Source organism: Micropterus salmoides, unplaced genomic scaffold (assembly GCF_014851395.1).
Source record: "Micropterus salmoides isolate LMB-PRFRI ecotype aquatic unplaced genomic scaffold, ASM1485139v1 Ms_hic_scaffold_3, whole genome shotgun sequence".
NCBI lineage: Eukaryota > Metazoa > Chordata > Actinopteri > Centrarchiformes > Centrarchidae > Micropterus > Micropterus salmoides.
In genome coordinates this window covers 11,290,422-11,310,029 of record NW_024042261.1, presented here as the reverse complement: position 1 = coordinate 11,310,029, position 19,608 = coordinate 11,290,422, and the positions used below count along the sequence as shown (strand labels likewise).

The 19,608-nt window shown below is 42.9% G+C and overlaps 2 protein-coding genes across 2 annotated transcripts in view; one reads left to right on the top strand and one right to left on the bottom strand.

The window, feature by feature from the left end:
• The window catches only part of dpf1 (D4, zinc and double PHD fingers family 1), a 39,503-nt gene extending 35,169 nt beyond the window's left edge, over positions 1-4,334 (bottom strand). The window contains 2 exon segments of the mRNA XM_038692218.1: positions 4,128-4,318; positions 4,320-4,334. Of these exon segments, the coding sequence (XP_038548146.1) occupies positions 4,128-4,318; positions 4,320-4,334 (206 nt within the window).
• A 1,822-nt stretch (positions 4,335-6,156) lies between these two features.
• On the top strand, positions 6,157-16,541 carry si:ch211-11n16.2 (zinc finger FYVE domain-containing protein 1). The gene is made up of 12 exons (XM_038692957.1): positions 6,157-6,273; positions 7,031-7,312; positions 9,266-9,488; positions 9,606-9,823; positions 9,980-10,086; positions 11,101-11,209; positions 11,404-11,501; positions 11,594-11,711; positions 12,017-12,187; positions 12,951-13,143; positions 13,576-13,674; positions 14,310-16,541. Exons 1-12 carry the CDS (start codon positions 6,157-6,159, stop codon positions 14,540-14,542), a joined length of 1,968 nt encoding a protein of 655 aa, XP_038548885.1. The 3' UTR covers positions 14,543-16,541.
• The last annotated feature ends 3,067 nt before the right edge of the window (positions 16,542-19,608 follow it).

Here is a 19,608-nt window from a genome sequence, read left to right as displayed (position 1 = left end):
AGGGCAGTACATCAGGGTAAGGCAATCTGCCTCCAAACAGCTCCTTCAGGTGAGATTTATCACCACTGCACTTGGCCTCTTATTATGGCGATGGATTCCCTACCTCTGTATCTTGGTGTGCATGTGTGAGTGCACACCAAGTGTGTGTGTGCATGTGTGTGTGTGTGTGTGTGTGTGTGTGTGTGTGTGTGTGTGTGTGTGTGTGTGTGTTTAGCCCCCCACCCCAGTCTGCATCCTTATTAAAGTGCTGCAGAGGGAAGCAGCCATTGGTTTGTGTTGACTCCACCCTCGACAACTCCTGATAGGGATCCACTGGACACGCACAGACACTGGGAATAATATAAATTGGGAATGACAAGAGAGAAGACATAATGCTGAGGGGACAAGAGGAGAGTTTTGGGTTGATTTACTCTCTCCTTCTCCCACCACACATTTTGCATTTGGGCTGCAAGTTGCAACCAAACAAAACTACAAATTCCAAAATTCCTGGCTGGAAGTCACGCGAGGTCCCAAAGCAGTGGAGCTGACTGACAGTCAGTTAGGTAGCACTGGAGAAATAGGTCACAGAGCTAAAAATACTTATCTATGTCTCTCTCTTCCTCTCAGTCTCACACTATCCTGTATTCTCAAAAAAGTAAAACAGATAGAAAGTATAAATAAGGGGATGATGAAAGGAATAACTCGAAAAAAGAAATACCCTTAAAAACATCAGACCCCAGGCTCACTCCATACGAATGAAGAAAAAACTGAGAGCAAGAAAGGGAATGAGAGAGTGCAACTGTGTGTTTCCCACTGTGTGTATGTGTGGCTGTGTATTTCTTTGCCTCCATCCACACGGGTGATACCGCACAAATGAGCGAGTGAGGGAATGAAAGGGAGAGATTGAAAGAGGAAGAAAGATCTAGAAATGGATGCTCAGGCTGTGGTTTCAACCATCACGTGGGGCTGTTTGCACACAGAGCCGGTTATTACATGGAACTCATTTAGCGCCGCTCAGTCAGGCAGGGCAGAAATAATATTATATAGGCCCTGCCACAACCACTGGCAGTACCACTGCACGCTATTATCTACATCTCCCCCTCTAACCAGCACAAAGAAGTAATATCCCTGAAATATACGCCACATCAGCTGCCATTTTGACAAATTCAAACACCTTTAATTTAATTGCAATCTACTTCATATGCAGGTAACATCAGAACTGAACCATTTGGAGGTAGGATATTCATATCTTCTTTGTAACCAACATAACACAAAGATAGAAGTAAAATATTAACACGTTCTGCCAGTAGATAGTCAAAATCTAGTAAATCCCTCTAAAGGAACTCCTAGGAATAAGCTATCCAAAAAGATTTAAAGGGATCTGCCAAACTGCATGGAGAATTTCCTTCAGTGTTTTTTTTGCTGAATATTAAAGTGGTGACATGCCTTGATTCACAATGTAGAGAACCTCGGTGGAGGGTGGGGGGTTGAGGGTAAGCGTCCTGGAGGGCTCAGATGGTTTGAGGCCGAAAAGAAGGAAAATGGAAGAGAGAAGAGCGACCGAGACCGAAAGGAAATGGCTGAACAAAAGGGGAGATGGCGAAAAGAGTGATGGATGGAGAAAGTGATGAAGGAGGAGGCAGGGAACGTGGAAGACGGGGCAGCAGAGGTGATAGGAGGAAAGAGAGGGAATAAGAGGGAGGGAGATGGACAGGAAAGCAGAGGAGAAGGAGAGAACCAGAGATTAAACGAGTCTCTAATCCATCTGAGAGATAGACGGAGAGAGGGCTGGTGGGGAAATGCCCAGTAGATTGGGGCTAGCTGCTCTCCTCCACTGATTTGCCTTCACACACAAATGAACCCTGTACTTCCGCACACACACATCAGCTGTCTGTAACACTGCATCTGCAAGTCCACACTTGGCTGGGCAACGGGCAACGATTGTAAATGCTTCACACAGAATTAACATCCACTGAATTAATTCTAATTAACTGCTGACATTCAACAAAGTTTAAGGACATTTATGGACACAACATGCACTGTCTCCAGCACACAGCCAGCCACCCTATTAGGGTCGACATTGAACCACATTTTGCTTGTTGGTTGGCCCATTTTACTGGATAGGCCTCTAATGTGTATGCCTCAAACAGTTTGTTTGTAGACATGTTAATTACCAGGGCAGTTTAAAAGCCAATCGCAGTGTGGTAACTGGAACGTAAGTTAAACCCACACTGCGTGGCGGTGGCATTTATGCAGTTGGTGACATGTTAAAGGCAGCGTTGACTGCTGTGGCCCTGTGTAATAAATACATTCAGCTTTATTTCTGCAGATCAGAGTCATGCTGTTGTGAAACAGTGTGCCAGCATCCCTGCAGGTCTAGATCTGACAGCGACGACTTCGCTGCTTTTTTCCGTCTTCTTTTTCCCGTCTTCTTTTTCCTCTTTTGTCTAACTTTAAGCACTTAAAAATCAATGTAAGACCACCATTGAAAATTGGACTCTAGTTCATTAATTACTGGCCCTGAGCCTGTTTTTAACCATTTAGTTTCTACTCCTTGTCCTATTTCCTTATCCTCTTCCTACTACCTCAAACTCCTCTCCCTCTCTGTCCTGGTACATCTGTATATATATTTCATGCAAATCTGTCAATTTAATCCCCTTGACATGGTGTCAGTGAGGGCCTCTGGGAGCAATCTGTGTACACTTTGGCTCTGCCTGGATTAGCATCCCATAGAGGAGGAAGCGGAGGAGAGGGGAGGAGAGGAGAGGGAGCTCTGAGCTCAAAGGTCCCACATTACAGCCTCCATCCAGTCCACCTGTCCATTCACATAACTGGATCCCATTTAACTTAATTTTACATCTTTATTTCACTATAACTGGGGTGTATGCTGTAGTATGAATAAAATGCATTTGGCCAAAATACTAAAATAGCACCACGGTCAATCAGGGCTGCACACAGTTTCCCAGTCAGTACCATTCCAGTTTCCTCTCTCCAGTGAAGTGCTCTTCAGAGCAGGCACGTACAGGGCAGTCCTTAATGGAAATGCATGAAATGTCGCCTGTGTCTGCATGCATCTCAGAAAGGCTGACAACCGACAGACAGACAGGCAGAGAGGCAGACAGACAGTCAATATCCCAAATCCCTGCTCAGGTGAAACCTGTGTAGCATCCGATATGCTTCCCTCTTTTTGCACACAAGTCTATGACTCTTTTCTTTGTTTGAAATTTGCCTAGCCTGGACCTTTTGTGTGCTCAAACACTCCTCGGTTGTATGTTTATATTGGAGCTATTGTGTGTTGGGGGGGGGGGGGGGGTACCCTGTAAGTACCCGCTGACAGACGCACATCAGCCACCTTTTTGGCCGGAAGCCCAAGCGGGCAGCAGGCGTCTGCATTCCGCTGAAAGCAGTCTCAGAAAAACAAAAAGACCCCCCAAAAACCTGCACAAAGGCGATCTATACAGGAGAAACTTAACGGGAAATCCATCCATTAAAGACCCATTAGTGGGAATAAATGTCCATAAAGTGTAAAGCGCCAGATTGCAATTTAGATGGTATTATAGGTGCTGAAGATGAAAGCAAGTCCCGGAGTTTAAGCCGTAGGCTACACCGGCGTATTTACCTCAGCCAAAATATCTCCAAGAGGTCCGGCAGTAAAGGTAACACTGCAGCCTAAAACCCGAGCGGTGAGCTTCATTCTGCCTACCTGTTTATCCCCTTTCTGTCCAAAAATGTGCACACAGGTACTGTAAAACCATCTAAGCTCCCTGCCACTCCAGCCTGGCTTTGACCGTGATCTTGGCTGGCTACGCTGGCAAGGGACATACCGGGTCACCCAAATCTACCTCCAGCATTCCTCCATATCCCTGCACACACGCTGCTGTTGGCTCGGGGAAATAATTATATGAATTGCATCGGAGCGCACAATAATCCCCTCATGCCAAAAAATCCGAAACCCCCGTCAGCTTCAAATTTAACTTTTTTTTAGGGTTCGCATCCGCTGACATTATCTCTATCTCTGCTGTATGCATTGCATACATTGGTAATCATGCTGAGAAATATCTGGGAATTTAAGGGTCCTAAATTGCACTGACAGCATGCACAAATACAAAAACCGCAAACGCTTAGGAAATGTGTAGTAGCCTACTTACGATTTGAGGGGGTTCTGTACCGCTGTGGCCATTTTGATATAGTATGATAGAATGCAACACTGCAGAGCCCGGTATTGTACATGTAATGTAGCAGCTATTTCAATTTCATTCATTCTCTGGGGCTGCGGCTGGAGCGAGCAGCCAATAAGAGGCGGGAGCGCTCTGTGACAGCTTTGGGGAAGTGTAGTTTTTTACGCATGTCAACATGAGACATGCAGAGGAGGAGCGCACTACAAGTACCAGCGCGGATAGCGGTTTAAGTGGACCACAGTCCCGCCTCGGACTTGTAAGTGCAAAGCCATCCCCCAGTTCCGAATTCATGTAAAAAAAAAAACAAAAAAAAAACGTCTACAGTTATGTCAAGGTTGGGTTGCAGGACTGTCAGTCAGTCTGAGGATGCCAGTTTCTCTTATGCACTGTTGCCTTGTCTGGTTGGCGGTGATGGATGTGAATCTGCACGGGCTAGTCCCCAAACTATATCATATCATACAAGTGGCAACTTGATGGGTGCATTGCACACTAAAGGCTGATGATGAATACATTTCAAAGAGAAAATCATTTTAAGAAATCATTAATACATTTGTGCAGAGACAGCAAGTGAATATGCGTGTACATTTGATGAGCCATAGGCCAGGTAATTTACCTTACTTGTTTGTGTAGGCTATTATAGGAAGAACTATAGAGAATAACAAAAAACAATGATATTCATCATTATTTTTTTCTTTGCATGTATGCCAATGGGGAGCAGGTGAATATGTGTGTAGGCTACAGACCAGGTACAAGAACAAAAAACATTAAAGCACTACTGAATTTGCCTAAAAGATGCAGTCAACATATAAAGGTGGTCAACTCTAATCTACTAAAGCAAAGTTGGACAGTATATTAAATTGTATGCCATTACCCTCAGTAATAAGTTTATACTATCTCCTATTTGAGGGCACATTAAGAGACACTGTGTCTACATAAGGCTTGCATTAGACTTGTTGATAGACCCTTGGTTAATCTTATGTTTTCAAGGTAGCCTTGCTCTGAACAGCGTTAATTATTCATTAATCAGGGGCGATGAGTTGGGAGTCGGCCTATAATTGATTCTTTCAGACATTTGTCTCTCATGGTTGAGCCCGGAGAAAGGCTGGGACCCTCTCCACCCCTACATCTTTTATTCCTCCCTTCCTTAATTAATTCTTCACTTCCTTTCCATCTGCTCTCTCTCCCTGCTTGCATACCTCCTTGCCTGGATCTTGTATCATTATTTTATATAGGCCTGAATACTTGTAGGGTATTGTTATTCAACTAGCCTATTGGTGTTTGAACTGTCCCCTACATTAATATTATACTTGAAGGTAAGGAAGGAAGCAAGGAAGGAAGGATGGAGCTCAGCCAGGACTGTTAGAACAGCAATGCTGGAATTTCTTTCTCCATGTCATGTTAGCAGCAGTGGCGCCGCTCTGAAGCCATTCAGTGACATGTGATATTTATAGATCTGTGCTAACAAATATTTAATGAACATTAGCAAGCAGCTCTAACATGGCAGCACTGCTCCAGTATAACACGCTCTGCAAGTTCAGTGGAAACTTTGATTCCATGTGTATTGCTGTGATTATGATTTGGTTGCTGTTTAAAAAAAAAAAAAAAATACATCCTTTTCAGCTTCAGGTAGTTGAACAAACTTGACTGGTATTGTGTTTGGTTTGCATAATCGTCTAAACTTTACACTAGTGCAGATTTGTGATCTCATCTAAATTTATGATTTCTTATCGCACTTATTTCTGAAGTTAGTTGAATGAAAGCTCCTGTGCTGTTCTGCGCTTTGCCCACAGGGTGGTGCTGATGTACCGGACAAGACGCTGGACCAAACGCACTGCTAATGCGTCCTACGTCACTGCCTGCGTGCCCCCGTGGCTCCTCCCCCTCGCGCAGCGTCAGCAGTACACGCGCTGTTGTTGTGATTGACAGACAAACAGGAGTCATGTTGAAGTTTCGTTTTGCCTTGCGTTGCCACACACGGGCTTTAAGTAATTAAAGAACGATGTCCGAAATACTGATGAAAGAAATGGAGAGTATATCGATCAGTCCAGTGAAGGCAGAGGAGCGTCCAGACGGTGTCTCGAGCTTCCTGCTGGTGGACGAACAAGAAAACCTGCAGGTAAAGTTAGCTAACGTCAACTGAGCTAGCGGCTGCTAACGTGTAGCTGCTAGGCTAAGAAGAGGAAGACCACACACATTGTAGTGAAGGCCAATAACCATCTGTTGCTTACAGTTGCAGTGTTGATATATGAGTCAGTTTAGCCGACAAAACACCGAGCTAAAGCAGGGTTTGTTGTTTTTAACTCAGCAAAGTGTGCCAGATGTCTTTCCTTCTCTCCACCAGTTATCAGAGTACGAATAAGTCGCTTTTAGCCGTGACATCCATCATCTTCGCCTACATATATGTTTCCTGCTTACAAGGGGCTCAACGAAAAAATAGACATAAACTACACCTGATAGAGGCAGAGCAGCAAACGGGTTTGTCTCTGGGAAAACCCCTGGTGAGTCATGAAGCACAGCTGACCCGCAAGGAGGCAGCCTCTCATCGCGCTGTTGTTGCAGCAGATCATAGTGCAGGCCATAATTATTATTTTTCACATATTCTGGGATGAGTGCACTCTCATTGTTGTCCTGTTAACGAAGATTTAATTTCAAAGGTTGGTTACCTGAACTGAATGTTAAGAGTCATAGATAATAAAACACTTATAACCCAGTTCAGTTCCTTGTCACCAAAGTATGAATTGTTCACACAAATTCAATAAGGTTTTTCCTTGATTCAATGAAGTCAGCAGGGGAGCCAATGAAATCATGTTAAGATAGCCCAGCAATCTATCCTCTGTCCACAAACAACTCTCCTCTTGGTGTTCTCCCTCCAGGTCCGCGATGAGTCTGAGTTTGTGGAGCGACTCGGATGTGGGGACGTGGCAGGAGTCAAGGTCATCTCCATCTTTGGCAATACGGGCGATGGCAAGTCCCACACCCTCAACCACATCCTATTCGGCGGTGAGAGCGTGTTCTACACCTCCAAGTCCCCAAGCTCCTGTACGGTGGGAGTGTGGGCCGCGTATGACCCCACCCTCAGCCTGGTTGCCCTGGATACTGAGGGCCTGTTGGGGGCTGCAGCCAATCAGAATCAGAGAATGCGGTTACTGCTAAAGGTAATTTTAGTTGTCGCTGGTTGGACACAAAATGTCCAACATAAAACTACTCTGTCTTCACGTAACACTGTGTACAGTTCTGGTGCTGGTACATTCTGGTCATGACTAGTGGATTTTTGTACTCAGACAATTTAATAGGTAGCTAATAATCATTTGGGTTAGATCCCAAAGGTAGAGAAGCGAGCTTGTGACCGGGAGGTCACCGGTTCAAGGTTCTGGGTGTGGAAGGTAAGCCAAGCAGTGCTTGCCCTCCCTCATGTACCACCACCGAGGTGCCCTATAACCCCAGCAGCTCCAGTGGAGCTGCTTAGTGGCCAGCAGACCAGGCTGTGGTTGTACTGGGCAGCTTTCAGGTGTGAATGTGATCATGGCCTTCCTGGATAAGAGAGGCTTCCTCTCAGTGAAGCTCCCCTGAATAAATAAAGGTTAAAAATGAAAAAAATTTAAAAAAAGAAGAATTTAGGCTCTATACCTTTCTTAATAAATCTTAAATTGCATTGTAGTGTCTCCAGAGCCCCAGTTCTCTGTCCCAGCTCAGTGTTGCTCCAGGACCAGGTGATGCTGACAGCATCAGCACGCAGGTGTGAGAGGGCTATGGACACACATGTCCATGTAGATTTATTGGCTGGTAAAAGAGTGAGATGCAATGTAAATTATGCGGATTCACCAGCTACTGTGTGTTAAACAAACTGTAGAGTAGGGCTGAACGATTTTGGAAAATAATCTAATTGTGATTTTTTTTTACCCTTATTGCGATTTAATATGCGATTGATTCTTAAGCTCTTTACCTTCTGTATTATTCAAAATGGACAAGCAGTAAATCAGTGTATAGTGTGACCGACACAGTATTAGCAAAATTAAACTTACACTGTTCTTTCTTGTGAGTCAGGCCTGTGTTATGATGAAATTAGGTGATACATGAATTAAATGAATTATTATTATGAGCTATGGTGTAGAAGAAATATCAAATTTTAATAATATGAGAAAGATCATTTGAGAGTCAAGTCACGGCATTAAATAATATGATATAATATCATCAGGTCGGCCTACCTACAGATCACAAGAAAAACTAACTCACTAGTTATCCAGTAAGCGCTCATGCAAAACCCACAGTTCAACCACCAATTATTGAATCCTTATCTCAGCTATAATCTCCTAGGAGTCCATCTTTCTTTATCCCAGTAAGCAAACAAAAAATACTCAGTTTGAGGTTCAATTCAAAAGTTGGCCAATGAAAATAAAACCAAGTGTTGCCTCTCGTGTTTAATAGACAAGCTTAGTAATTCTCCGACAACACCGGAGTCCCCCTCCTCCCCCGCAGCCTGCGATGCAGCTGAGCAGTGCACTGGCTGTAACAAGGCTGTAACTCCGGACAGACTGGGCCTCTTTCGGACGCAGGCGCAGATCGCCACAATACGCTTACTTTACTACACGTGTCTTTCTGTTGTGTATTTTTCCTGTCCGTCAAAGTGGCGGATGGCCCGACGATTTCACCCACCACCACTAAGTTACCGGGTGCTACTTTCATTTCCTGTGTGACACTAAAGTTTCTGTATTGCCAGCGTATGTCAAGCTTAAGGCCATTGTACAACAACAAGTCAAGATACAGCGTAATGTGCAAAGTTGATGCTTCGTCTGCAGACTATTTTACTCTTGGGTGTCATGTGACCAGAGTGTAATTGCAGCCTTTGCTATTAGAAAATCTTGTTTTATCACATCTCGATAATATTGAAAATGCACCTAATGAGTGTCACATGCTGCAGCTCTTTAAGATGTTGTGTGTTCAGAATGACTAAGATGTCTTCCTTGTTAACTCTCCTTATGCTTACACTATAATTTATCAACTAATCCTTGCACACTTACATCTATATTCCATTCTCCTGTTATTTTATTGAAGATGATTATGCTGCTGCTTCTGTCTTAAGTCTTTTTATCTGCTCCCTTCTTTTCCAGGTATTGGCAGTGTCTGATATCGTAGTCTATCGTACACGGGCAGAGCGCCTCCACAACGACATGTTTGTGTTTCTGAGCAACGCCTCGGGGGCCTACCTGAAGCACTTCACCCCGGAGCTCAAGGCCCTCTCCAGCCGCTGTGGTCTGGACGTGCCCCTCTCTTCTCTTGGGCCTGCAGTTATTGTCTTCCAGGAGACAACGCACACTCAATTGCTCGGTCATGGTAGGGAAGGGAAAGATACTCAATAGCATGTACTGGATATGATTTCAAAAACACGCCTCAGTTTTTACAAGTAAAGTCTTTGTTCTAAAATGTCTTTGCTTTTTCTTTCTGTTGTAGATTCTAAGGTGGGCGGCCATGCCGACACGCTGCTCCAGAAGCGCTTTCATGACCTGGGCTTGGGGACAGAGGCCTTCAACTCGGTGCAGTATGTGGGAACCCAGACCATCACGCCTCCCACTGACTACAACAGGCTGCTAGAGGCCGTGAGGCAGCAAGTGAAGAACACTCACACACGCTCCCCCCGCCAGCCCGGGATAGTGTTTCATGCTTTGGAAGTAAGTGATGCACCATTGTCTTCTGTGATTAATAGAGACCAAGTAGAATTTTAGAGAAATATTTTGCTCTTTGTTCGTGTTGGACTCGACTCTTATCTCGTTTCCTACTTCCCCTCCCTCCTATCCTTCTTCTCCTTCCTTTGTATGTTTCCTTAGGCCCTAAGTGAGCGTTTCTGTGGAGAACTGTCAGACGACAAGATGACCCTGTACTGCTTCTTCCCAGACGAGTACTTTACCTGCTCCGCTGTCTGTCTCAGCTGCAAGTAAGTCATCTGTCACTCTTTTTGTCTTTAGCTTTTTACCATCATAGAGATTATTTTGGGTCTGAAATTAATAAATAAAATAAAAAAATCAGAGATGAAGCATTTTACTCCTCTAAACCTGTGCAAAGTTAAACTTCTGATTACTTACGTTGTTCAGTGCATACTTGTGTTCCCAAATCCATCATTTCTACTTTTTAAGATAACAAAACATTTAATATATTTTGGATGGCTGAATCACACTCCTGGTTTTATAACTGGGCTGCAAATCTTTGAGTTCTCCTATGCTAGATGCTTACTACTACTACTACTGTCCATCACTCTGCTTCTAAAAGAATATTATTCATTCAGCCTTCAAGACATGGAGACAGGTCAGACTAAAAGTATTTTCCACTCTGGAGGCATCTAACCCTGCTCCCCCCTCTGTTATGGATGAAATCTGCTCCTCATGGTCAAATCTCAGCATTAGGAGCTTCAGAGATCTGGTCATTGATTCTTGACTCCGTTTAGAAAATTGCAGATACAGTTTTTATAGTTTAGCATTTCTTCCAATATTCCCAGTAGACCCAAATTATTACTTAAAACAGAGTATTTCTGACTAAATGCAACTCTTTTTGCTTAAAGTACTCGAGTTAGGGAACATCCCTAGTGTTCTGAATTTTCATACAGCAGTTAAAGGCTTTTATTGCCAGATGGAAACATGAACAGACACACAAAGAGAAATCTTTTTTGGCTGATTCACAGAGTTGGAATTTATTCTTCTAAAGCAAAAATCACTTGTTGTTGTTCTTGTGGATGTTAACGGTCTCCCCTGTGGGACACATGAAACTTGATGTCTTTTCCACATTTTTGGAAAGGAGAAGTTTTGTTTATGAGAGAAGTCACATCTCTGCTTCTGCAAGGAGTCAGTCCTGGATTAATACACATCGTTCAGACTTTTACAAAACGCTCCTCCATCAGTGACTCTGACGTCTGTCATGCTGGCCTGAAACGTTTGGTTTTCTGTCTCGTCTCCAGCATTCGCTGTAAAAATGGAATGAACCATCTGAAAGACAGGGTCCCCCACATGGCCGATGGGCTGTGCCAGTACTCACACCAGTACAACAACAAAGTCCTTATCTGTAAGGTAAGACTGACTCCTGACACCAGCCTCGTCAGCTAGTTCAAATGTGATGTTGTTTTACGTGGTTTCAGCTGAGTGGTACTGGTTGTTTCATCCTGAGTGTTCCCCTTTTCTAATTATTCCTTACATGGTTTCGTATAAAAAAAGAACATTTTTTATATCTTGTCTATATTATTTTCTGTGTTTTATGTCTCCAGAGGTGCTATGAAGGAGGCAGAGAGGTGATTGTCGTGCCCAAGACGTCAGCGTCCAATGACAACCCATGGTTTGGACTGGCCAAGTATGCCTGGTCAGGGTACGTAACACACACACATACACACACACACACACACTTTTTTACCACATTTCATCCAATCATTTCATGTTATCTTCCCTCCTCCCTCTCAGCTATGTGTTGGAGTGTGCTAGCTGTGGTGTAATCTACCGCAGCAGACAGTACTGGATGGGAAACCAAGACCCTGAGAGCGGCGTGGTGCGATCTGAGGTCAAACATGTCTGGGAGGGGGTAAGTTCTCCACCCTTCTGATCTTCATTGAGTTTATAGTTTCAGTACAAAAGAACTGAGTACCGAAATTATAATTCAGGCATCTGATGGTTGAGATTGTGCATAGTTAGCTTGCACAACAGTGTCTGCTTCCTACATGACATCATGAAATCCATTATTACATTAGACTGACCAACCTTATCAGATCAATCTTATTTTCTCCATCTGTCTCTCATCCCCCTCTCCCTGACTTTACCTGTCCGCTACGAAACCCTTTGCACCTCTCCTTCAATTGTGAATTTTTTTATCCCTCTTTCTTCTCCCAGTCGGACACCTTTCTGGCCACCCACCAGAACGCGGCCCAGAGGGTCCTGGATGGTATGAACTTTGTGATCCAGTCCGTGTCAGAGTACAGCACCGGCCCCACCAAAGCTGTCGCTGCCTGGCTCACTGACCAGGTGGCGCCACCATACTGGAGACCCAACACAGAGATCACTGTGAGTATGAAGAGCTAAAGCTGAGACAAACAACAAACACTACACAACAATTCAGATATCAGGGATTCAGGTTGTAATAAATATTCTTTTGGTCCTGTGACAATTTCCAGGAATATTGCCAGGATCCATTCAGCCCAGGATTATTTGTTTTAGGAGATGGTTCAATCCTAAAAGGAATAGATGAACACATTAGAAGCTGGGTCCAAACTATTTCTATGATAGACAGACAGATTCTTCTAAGAGGTGGGAGGAATGAGGATGTGCCTTCAATCCAAGAGTGGGCAGCGTTTGAAAAAAGGTCAAATAAACGGTTTGCAAGATTGAATGTCAGCATTAGAAAATGGGGAAAGTACTTAAGCTTTCTGGAGGGTTCCTAAGAAGCAATGTTCTGTGGAGAGTTGTATATTATGTATAATGTGTTATCACTTTTATATATTTCTTTGGTGGACAGTTTGTTGCCTAGCTTATGGTTATTATTTCATCTTGTCTTAAATTTTGTGGGAGGAAGTGTCCCTGCGTTGACAAACAAGGCCTACTGCATATGTGGTGATGATGACTTAGGAAGGGAGAGGGGGGTGTTTATGTTGTGTTGTTAATCGTAAAAAAAAGTTGCAATAAACACACAAGGCCACACGTGAAAGTAACATGGTAACACACAGAAGTTTGACATTGTGGAACAAATTATTCACTCATTGGCTGCCATAATAATGTTGCCGTGTCTCTCCTCCCATCATCCAATCCTCCTCCTCCCCGTGCTCCTCAGGCCTGTCATGGCTGTCAGAAGGTGTTCGAGGAGGCAGAGAGGAAGCACCACTGCCGGTCATGTGGCGAGGGTTTCTGCCATCCCTGCTCCAGCCACAGGATGCCGGTGCCAGAACGAGGTTGGGGCAGTGGGCCCGTCCGGGTGTGTAAGGCCTGCTACCGACAGGGAGGGCCAGCTGACACTAACAGCCAGGGTAAGACACTTCCAACCAATTAGTGAACTTCACCCCGGCAGTGTATGTTCAATTTTAATAAAGCAAAAAGTATTGACAGATCATTTTACATTATATGGATTAATACAGAATAGGGTAAATGAACATGAAGGCCATGCTGCCCTTAAGCATTTCATTTGCTAGCATCTTTTTTTCCTTCTCATTTGTAATTTCAGAACTTAACTCCAACTAGATTTATTGTAAAATGTGTAGTTATATAGTCAGGTGTCTGAATTCTGCATCCTCTGGGATATGGGATACTGAATCCAGACTGTGTGGTAGGAAGACAAAAGGATTCATTGTTTTAAATACTGATTGGGTCTGCAACATATAACATGTTTATATTGCTGCCTTTGCGTTCTGTACGTCTGTGTCTTTCAGTCTCTCACACAAATAAACACCTCTTTTCTTTAGTGTGCAAGGTGGAGCCTCGTGGTCTGATAGCTCGCAGGGTGACGGAGGTGGCCCAGTCCACACTGGACATGGTCACCACAGCTGTGGACTACCCTCTCTGTGAGTGCAGCTGCGTTTTACCGTTACACATTCAGTCGGTGCACTGCAGCTGGTTGCACATTATCTCTTGGTCAGATTTGACTAGTCGGATGATTGTTTAACATGATTCTAATTACAGTACAGAAATGTTATTTGTAGTATTTGTCAAAATAAAATAAAATGTCTGTTAGATAAACTAAAGTGGGAGTGATCTGCAACATTGTGGAGGGGAGAGAAATCCTGCCAACACATGGCTGTGCTTAAGATTGAAGATAGAACTATGATGCAATAAAGCCCAAATTTGTACTGATAACATTAAATATTTGACTCTAAATTCTGGCTAATGAGGGGGGCATACTGAACCCCTGGGCCACTTTGACTTGATGGCTAAACTACAAGAAATATGTGTCATAAATACACACCTGATGGTCTAGAAGCTATCCATCCATCTGAGATATTTAGTGGATGTTTGGAGATTCACACCATAAACAATAATAAAGCTTCAGATACTGTAAAGAGGTTTACATCAGTGTATGTAATATTATTTCACAGTATGTTCTGTTCAGATATGGATATTTAAGCTCTAATGAAAACCATATACAATCCCTGCCGAAAATATAGAATTAAATATTTTCTGTTCAATCCGCTACCCTCAGGTTTTGTGAAAGAAGTGGCTCGGCCAGACTACTGGGTGCCAGACCAGGACATCACCCAGTGCCACCAGTGTTCCAAAATCTTCACTTCGGCCATGTCCAAGCACCACTGCAGGGCCTGTGGACAGGGTGTGTGCGGTCCCTGCTCCACACACATCCGGCCTGTGCCCTCCCGAGGCTGGGACCACCCAGTCAGAGTGTGCGACGGCTGCCACGCCCGAACCGACAGTCTGTGAGCCTTTTTAACCAGGAGAACTTCTCAAAGTGCACATAGGCTTCCTCAGAGGATCCACAAAAACACTGAATCCTGGAACTGCTGCTCAAAGAGAACAAGGTGGATTGATTATACAGCACTAAATGGCAGAACTAGAATCAGCCTGGCTTTTGCGTGAAAAGACAGGCTGCTTTGAAGCTTAAAATGGTCATCACCAAGGCACTAGGGCTGGTGTTTTTATCAGTGCTGACCAAGGTTTAGCTTCCCATCTGATATGCTTTTCTTGAGTAACTGATTCTGCAGCAGTTATGAGGTAAAACTCAACATAGATCACCTTCACCACAGCCCCACTGGAGCAGTGAAACTGCTACAAAACCAACTGGAAAAATGGAAAGCTGGATGTGAGTTTAACTGACTTTGGAAAATGAAGACACAACTCCTCTCAGTCCTCGTTATAACTGCAAAGCTGCACTCAGGTGTAGTCTTCCTTGTTTGTTCATTTATGTTTTTGCACAGCCACGCAGCACTCAATTCTCAATTTAAACAACTTGTTAGCTAAAATGACAGGAGAAGTTAAAAGGAGACATGGGTAATAGTGGAAGTTAATTTTTTTTTTTTTTCAAACGTTTTTAACCTCTCTGTTTTAAAGAGTATCAAGTCATCTCAACAGCTTACATTGTCTCTGCCAAGCCCTCCAAAAAAGTAGCGACTGCGTGAAGTGATTTTTGTTTTTATCCGCTTCATAACCGTCTTCTGAACCTCTAGAAATTATGGACAAAAGGGTAAACACAAAGCAGTTTAGACTTTTGGGGAAAAAGCTACTGTGTGTGTGTGTGTGTGCCTCTGCACAGAAAGGAGCTACAGCAATTTGTGCCTTCATGGGAATCTGGATTCTCATTTCTAGTATAGCCCCTGATGTTAGTTTTTTAGGGATTACTCCATATGTGCAAGGATTAATGAGATTAAATGTGCCTAATTACAGAGCATCTAACTCGTACAGTTGTATCTACAGTATGGTGAAATGGATAGGAAAAGAAAATCTGTAGCAACACAATATAGACATTCCCATGTATGGAAATACCTGTGTACTTATGTAGATTTACCGTTCTGACGTTATTATAAATCCACTGATTCTTCAGAAAGCTCTCTTAATATAATGAATACAACTGCACTAGACTGGACCGTTGAGCTGTTTTGATATTTTAAAGGCACGTGTCAGAAAATTACACTTTCTGTCAAAGGAGAGTTTCTCTGTGTAACATACCGGAGACATTAATGGCATTTTCTCTGTTCAGAAATAATCAGTTACATTTTAAACACGTTTTCCAGTGAAATCTAGCAATTGACAATCTTTTTTTTTTTCTTTCATTAATCAGGCTGGTCCAAATAAAGACAACAAAAAAGATTTTGTGTCTCTACAGATGTCTTAAGGCCCTTATTGTCTTCTAATCTCTCCCTAATAACTATTCATGCTTTATTTGCATGAAGGGTAATAACAATCAAATAATGAATAATCTGCTAAATAATCCAAAACGATATCTGATGGTGAGGCTGAAATCTGCAGATATTGGGGTTTCTGGTTTTTCACCCAGCCGGAGACCGACTTGGGGCTTAATTAATACAATTTAGATTTTATTTTTATTTTAGCCCATGTTGGGAAATGTACTACTCTGATATGTTTATATTTAGAGCAGGAGAGTAAAATCTTTTGCTTGTCTTTTATGTGTCCTAATCAACAGTATCGCCGTTTTGCTTACCCTTTTAAACAGATTATTAACATCAGGGAGTAGCTGATTCTATGCAGTTTGGTAAAACGGGACTGTAAGAAGTTGTTTTTGTTTAATCCTGTTTTCCCAGTACTCATAAAACCGTGTATTAGCAGTGTCTATTTCATTTGAGTTTGGTGGCTTTGGATGATAAAGATGATCATATTAGCAGCGCTCTTTTTCCTTTGCAGTAGCACTAAATACATTCCCATCATTGTCTTGTAATCAGAGATTAAAACGTTGAGCCAAATTTTACTTGGAGTGCTATATATGTTTTATTTACATCTTTTTCTTCTACTGGCATGAAGGCCATATGTGTTGTTTCATCAAATGATAGCTACTTTCATGAGATCCCATTCTTTCTTTTTTGAAATACAGCTGCTCTCATCTCATCTTCATTTATTGATTATATCCAGTCCATTAAGTAATTCTCTCCTTCATTTGTCTCCCTCAGAAGACATGAGATTGACCTCTTGCTGATTTATCCAGAGAAACACCAATAAGGAAGCTATTTACAGTGTAACAGGTGACGGGTACATACAGACCTGGGTTTCCATATAGTTTCTCTCTCTCTTACAACCTCTAGTTCAAAGTTAACTGAGGTTCATGGTCCCTGATGTCCGGTGCCCTAATGGATCGCTGACTAATATCCATGAAGCAGCGCTCATTTCCGTCACAAACCAATTATACAAGCCTAAATTGCCTCACAGACTATCTGTGGTGTTAGTGTGGCGGCAACAGACAGTTCAGGGCCAGGAATATCTGTATATGGACTGTGTAGTCGAATGTTTGTGTTACAGCGCACAAAACAGTAAATAGGGTTTTAAATGATGGATGTAACATTATAAGCTCGAGGTAAATAAACATAAAATGATGCTGTTGTGAAAATAAAGACACATTGGCTCTGAGGTGATCATCAGCTGTAGATCACACTCTTTTTTTTTATTTACTTCTACAGCACATATCTCTTCCACTGCAGCCAGACTTTAAAGTTATCATGCTGTAAAAGTGATTTAGTGTGAATCTAGTTAAAAGGAAACACACATAAGTTTAGTAAAAAGGTTGTTCTGGTGTTGGTGTGGACAGGCAGAGGTTTTGACTGAGGGACTCTGCTGCCGCGACAGATGAATTGCATTGCCCCATGTGTCTTCACTGTTATTACTCTGTGTGGACCTCCAAACCGCCATCATGAAAAAAATAGTTCTTAGCAAGACACATTCAGTCAGTGATGACAAAATGCCCAGGTTCTTCAGTTTTGTCTAACGGCCTCTGTACAGCATCTGGCATCGGAGTGTGGGTACTGGAACAGGTGCAAACTAGCACATGATGGGATTGTTATGTGATTACTATCTGCAGTGTTCACCAGAACAGTGTCCTTCAGTGTGAAACAGTGTTTTGTCACGCAATGTAATGCCTTGAGTCAGTTTTGTGTAAGAGCCATTGAGCAGTCTGTAAAGGTTACAGTTCAGTGCAAGTCTTCAGACATGCGCAGTTAAACAAAGACCTTACAAGAATCTAAGCCTATTGGCTTGAGCAGATCTGGTGGGATCTGTTTTAAGTTGCAGCAGCATAAAATAGGTTGTTGGGCCCATGTTGTGATGCTCTATTTCTACACAGGGGGGCACTAGAGGGACAGACATTTTGTAGCTGCTCCATAGTAAATTTTACATGAGACCACCCACTGGTAACTGCCCTGAGTGAGTCCCAGCAGGGGATTTTAATATAAAGCTGCCCTATTTGGATGTCAGAAATTAGCATTTTCTCTGCCACTAAGTTATTCATGTTTTAAGAAGCTCAAACTGTTCTTCCTACCCAGAGCTGATTTTACAAATATGGTGCAGAGGAATGTGATGAATTGAAAGGAAGGTACTGTTGTAGTCCACAGTGGTTTAGCACGGGTCACATGGAAAGCAAGTGGAGGTGACTGGGTCTATATATGATTGCATACATGTATGGTTTTCAGAGATGATGTCACAAGTCATAATGCATCATCACCACTTAGAAGAGCTTTACATGATTACCTAAGCATAGAGTTGTATTATTACAGCGTAATCAGAGCCCTGCTAACTGTAGCATAATAATAAAGATGCCATTTAAAAGAATAACGTAAATATTGGGATTTACTCATATTATTGACAATGTGCCATCCATGGAATGACAACAGTGGGTGATTAAGCTTGTGACTAACTCTATGACATGCTTTTCAAGACTTGTCATCTTCGTCTCCTTTTAGGCTCATTTGGCATAACACAGGATACAGGAAAGCCCCCTCTGTTTCTGTGGCATAGTAAATAGACAATTTACATCACTGCTTGGATGATTTGAGCAGAGCAAACAATGGGTGAGTTAGAGCAGACTGGCTCTGGCCCTCTCTGGCACCCAGCGCTGATGAGTGACAGCTGCTGGCAGGGGGTGACACTGTGTGTGTGTGCGTGTGTGTGCGCGTGCCTGAGTGCGTGCGTCTGGACTGCAGTTCTGGCAAAGTTTCACCTTCCCAGTCCATAACCACACCAAACCTTAACTAACTATCTGTAATAATAGATAAATAGATAATTTCAACTTTAAACCTAAATATAACCATCTCAAGTGTTATACCTAAAAGTCTCCTAATAACTCCAGAGCCATTTCTGCCCACAACTCTGATGGGATCCATCATTTTGCAATGGGTCTACATGTCATAAGAGACAACATTGGTGCCAAAATGTTGGTGCAAATGCCAAAGACGGGCACACTTATTAGGATTCTGTGTGTGTCTGTATGCAGACGGTGTGTATGTGCCTTGGCCATGGCACTCGAGGTTGCTTCAAACCCTGAGGGCCAAAGTCAGTATTTCATGACGTTTGCATATTTCTACACACACACACACACACACGTGTCATGGCTTGTTTGCTCACTACACAAGCATTAACATGGATCACTGCTTCACTTCGTCATCCTTAAAACATTTACGTTACTGCCCCTGTCATGCTGTTGGAACCAGCTGTGTATTAAACAATAGGCAAGCTGCTGCACTAATCAATAGCAAACACATGCAATTAATCAATGTAATTACTTCCTCCTAGCTTCAAGACCTGCAAGGTCACATTGCCAACACTTTATCCAATGTAATTAGTAGTATTAGATAGTGTGTGTATGCATGATGTGTGTGTGTGTGTGTGTGTCTGCATGAGACAGAGAGAGAGTGATTGAGTAAAAGAAGTCTTGAAAGAATTTCTCATACGTCAGGAAATATCAGCAGATCTCAGGGTGACTGTATAGTATATACTGTATACAATGCAGAGTAAATACTGTATGTGTGTGTGTATGTACCTTTGTGTGATGA

Coding starts and splice junctions, on each gene's coding strand:
- si:ch211-11n16.2 (XM_038692957.1), top strand. CDS start 6,157: ATGTCCGAAATACTGATGAAAGAAATGGAGAGTATATCGATCAGTCCA. Junction 11,210..11,403: donor ACAAAGTCCTTATCTGTAAG/GTAAGACTGACT, acceptor TTATGTCTCCAG/AGGTGCTATGAAGGAGGCAG. Junction 13,144..13,575: donor AGCTGACACTAACAGCCAGG/GTAAGACACTTC, acceptor TCTTTTCTTTAG/TGTGCAAGGTGGAGCCTCGT.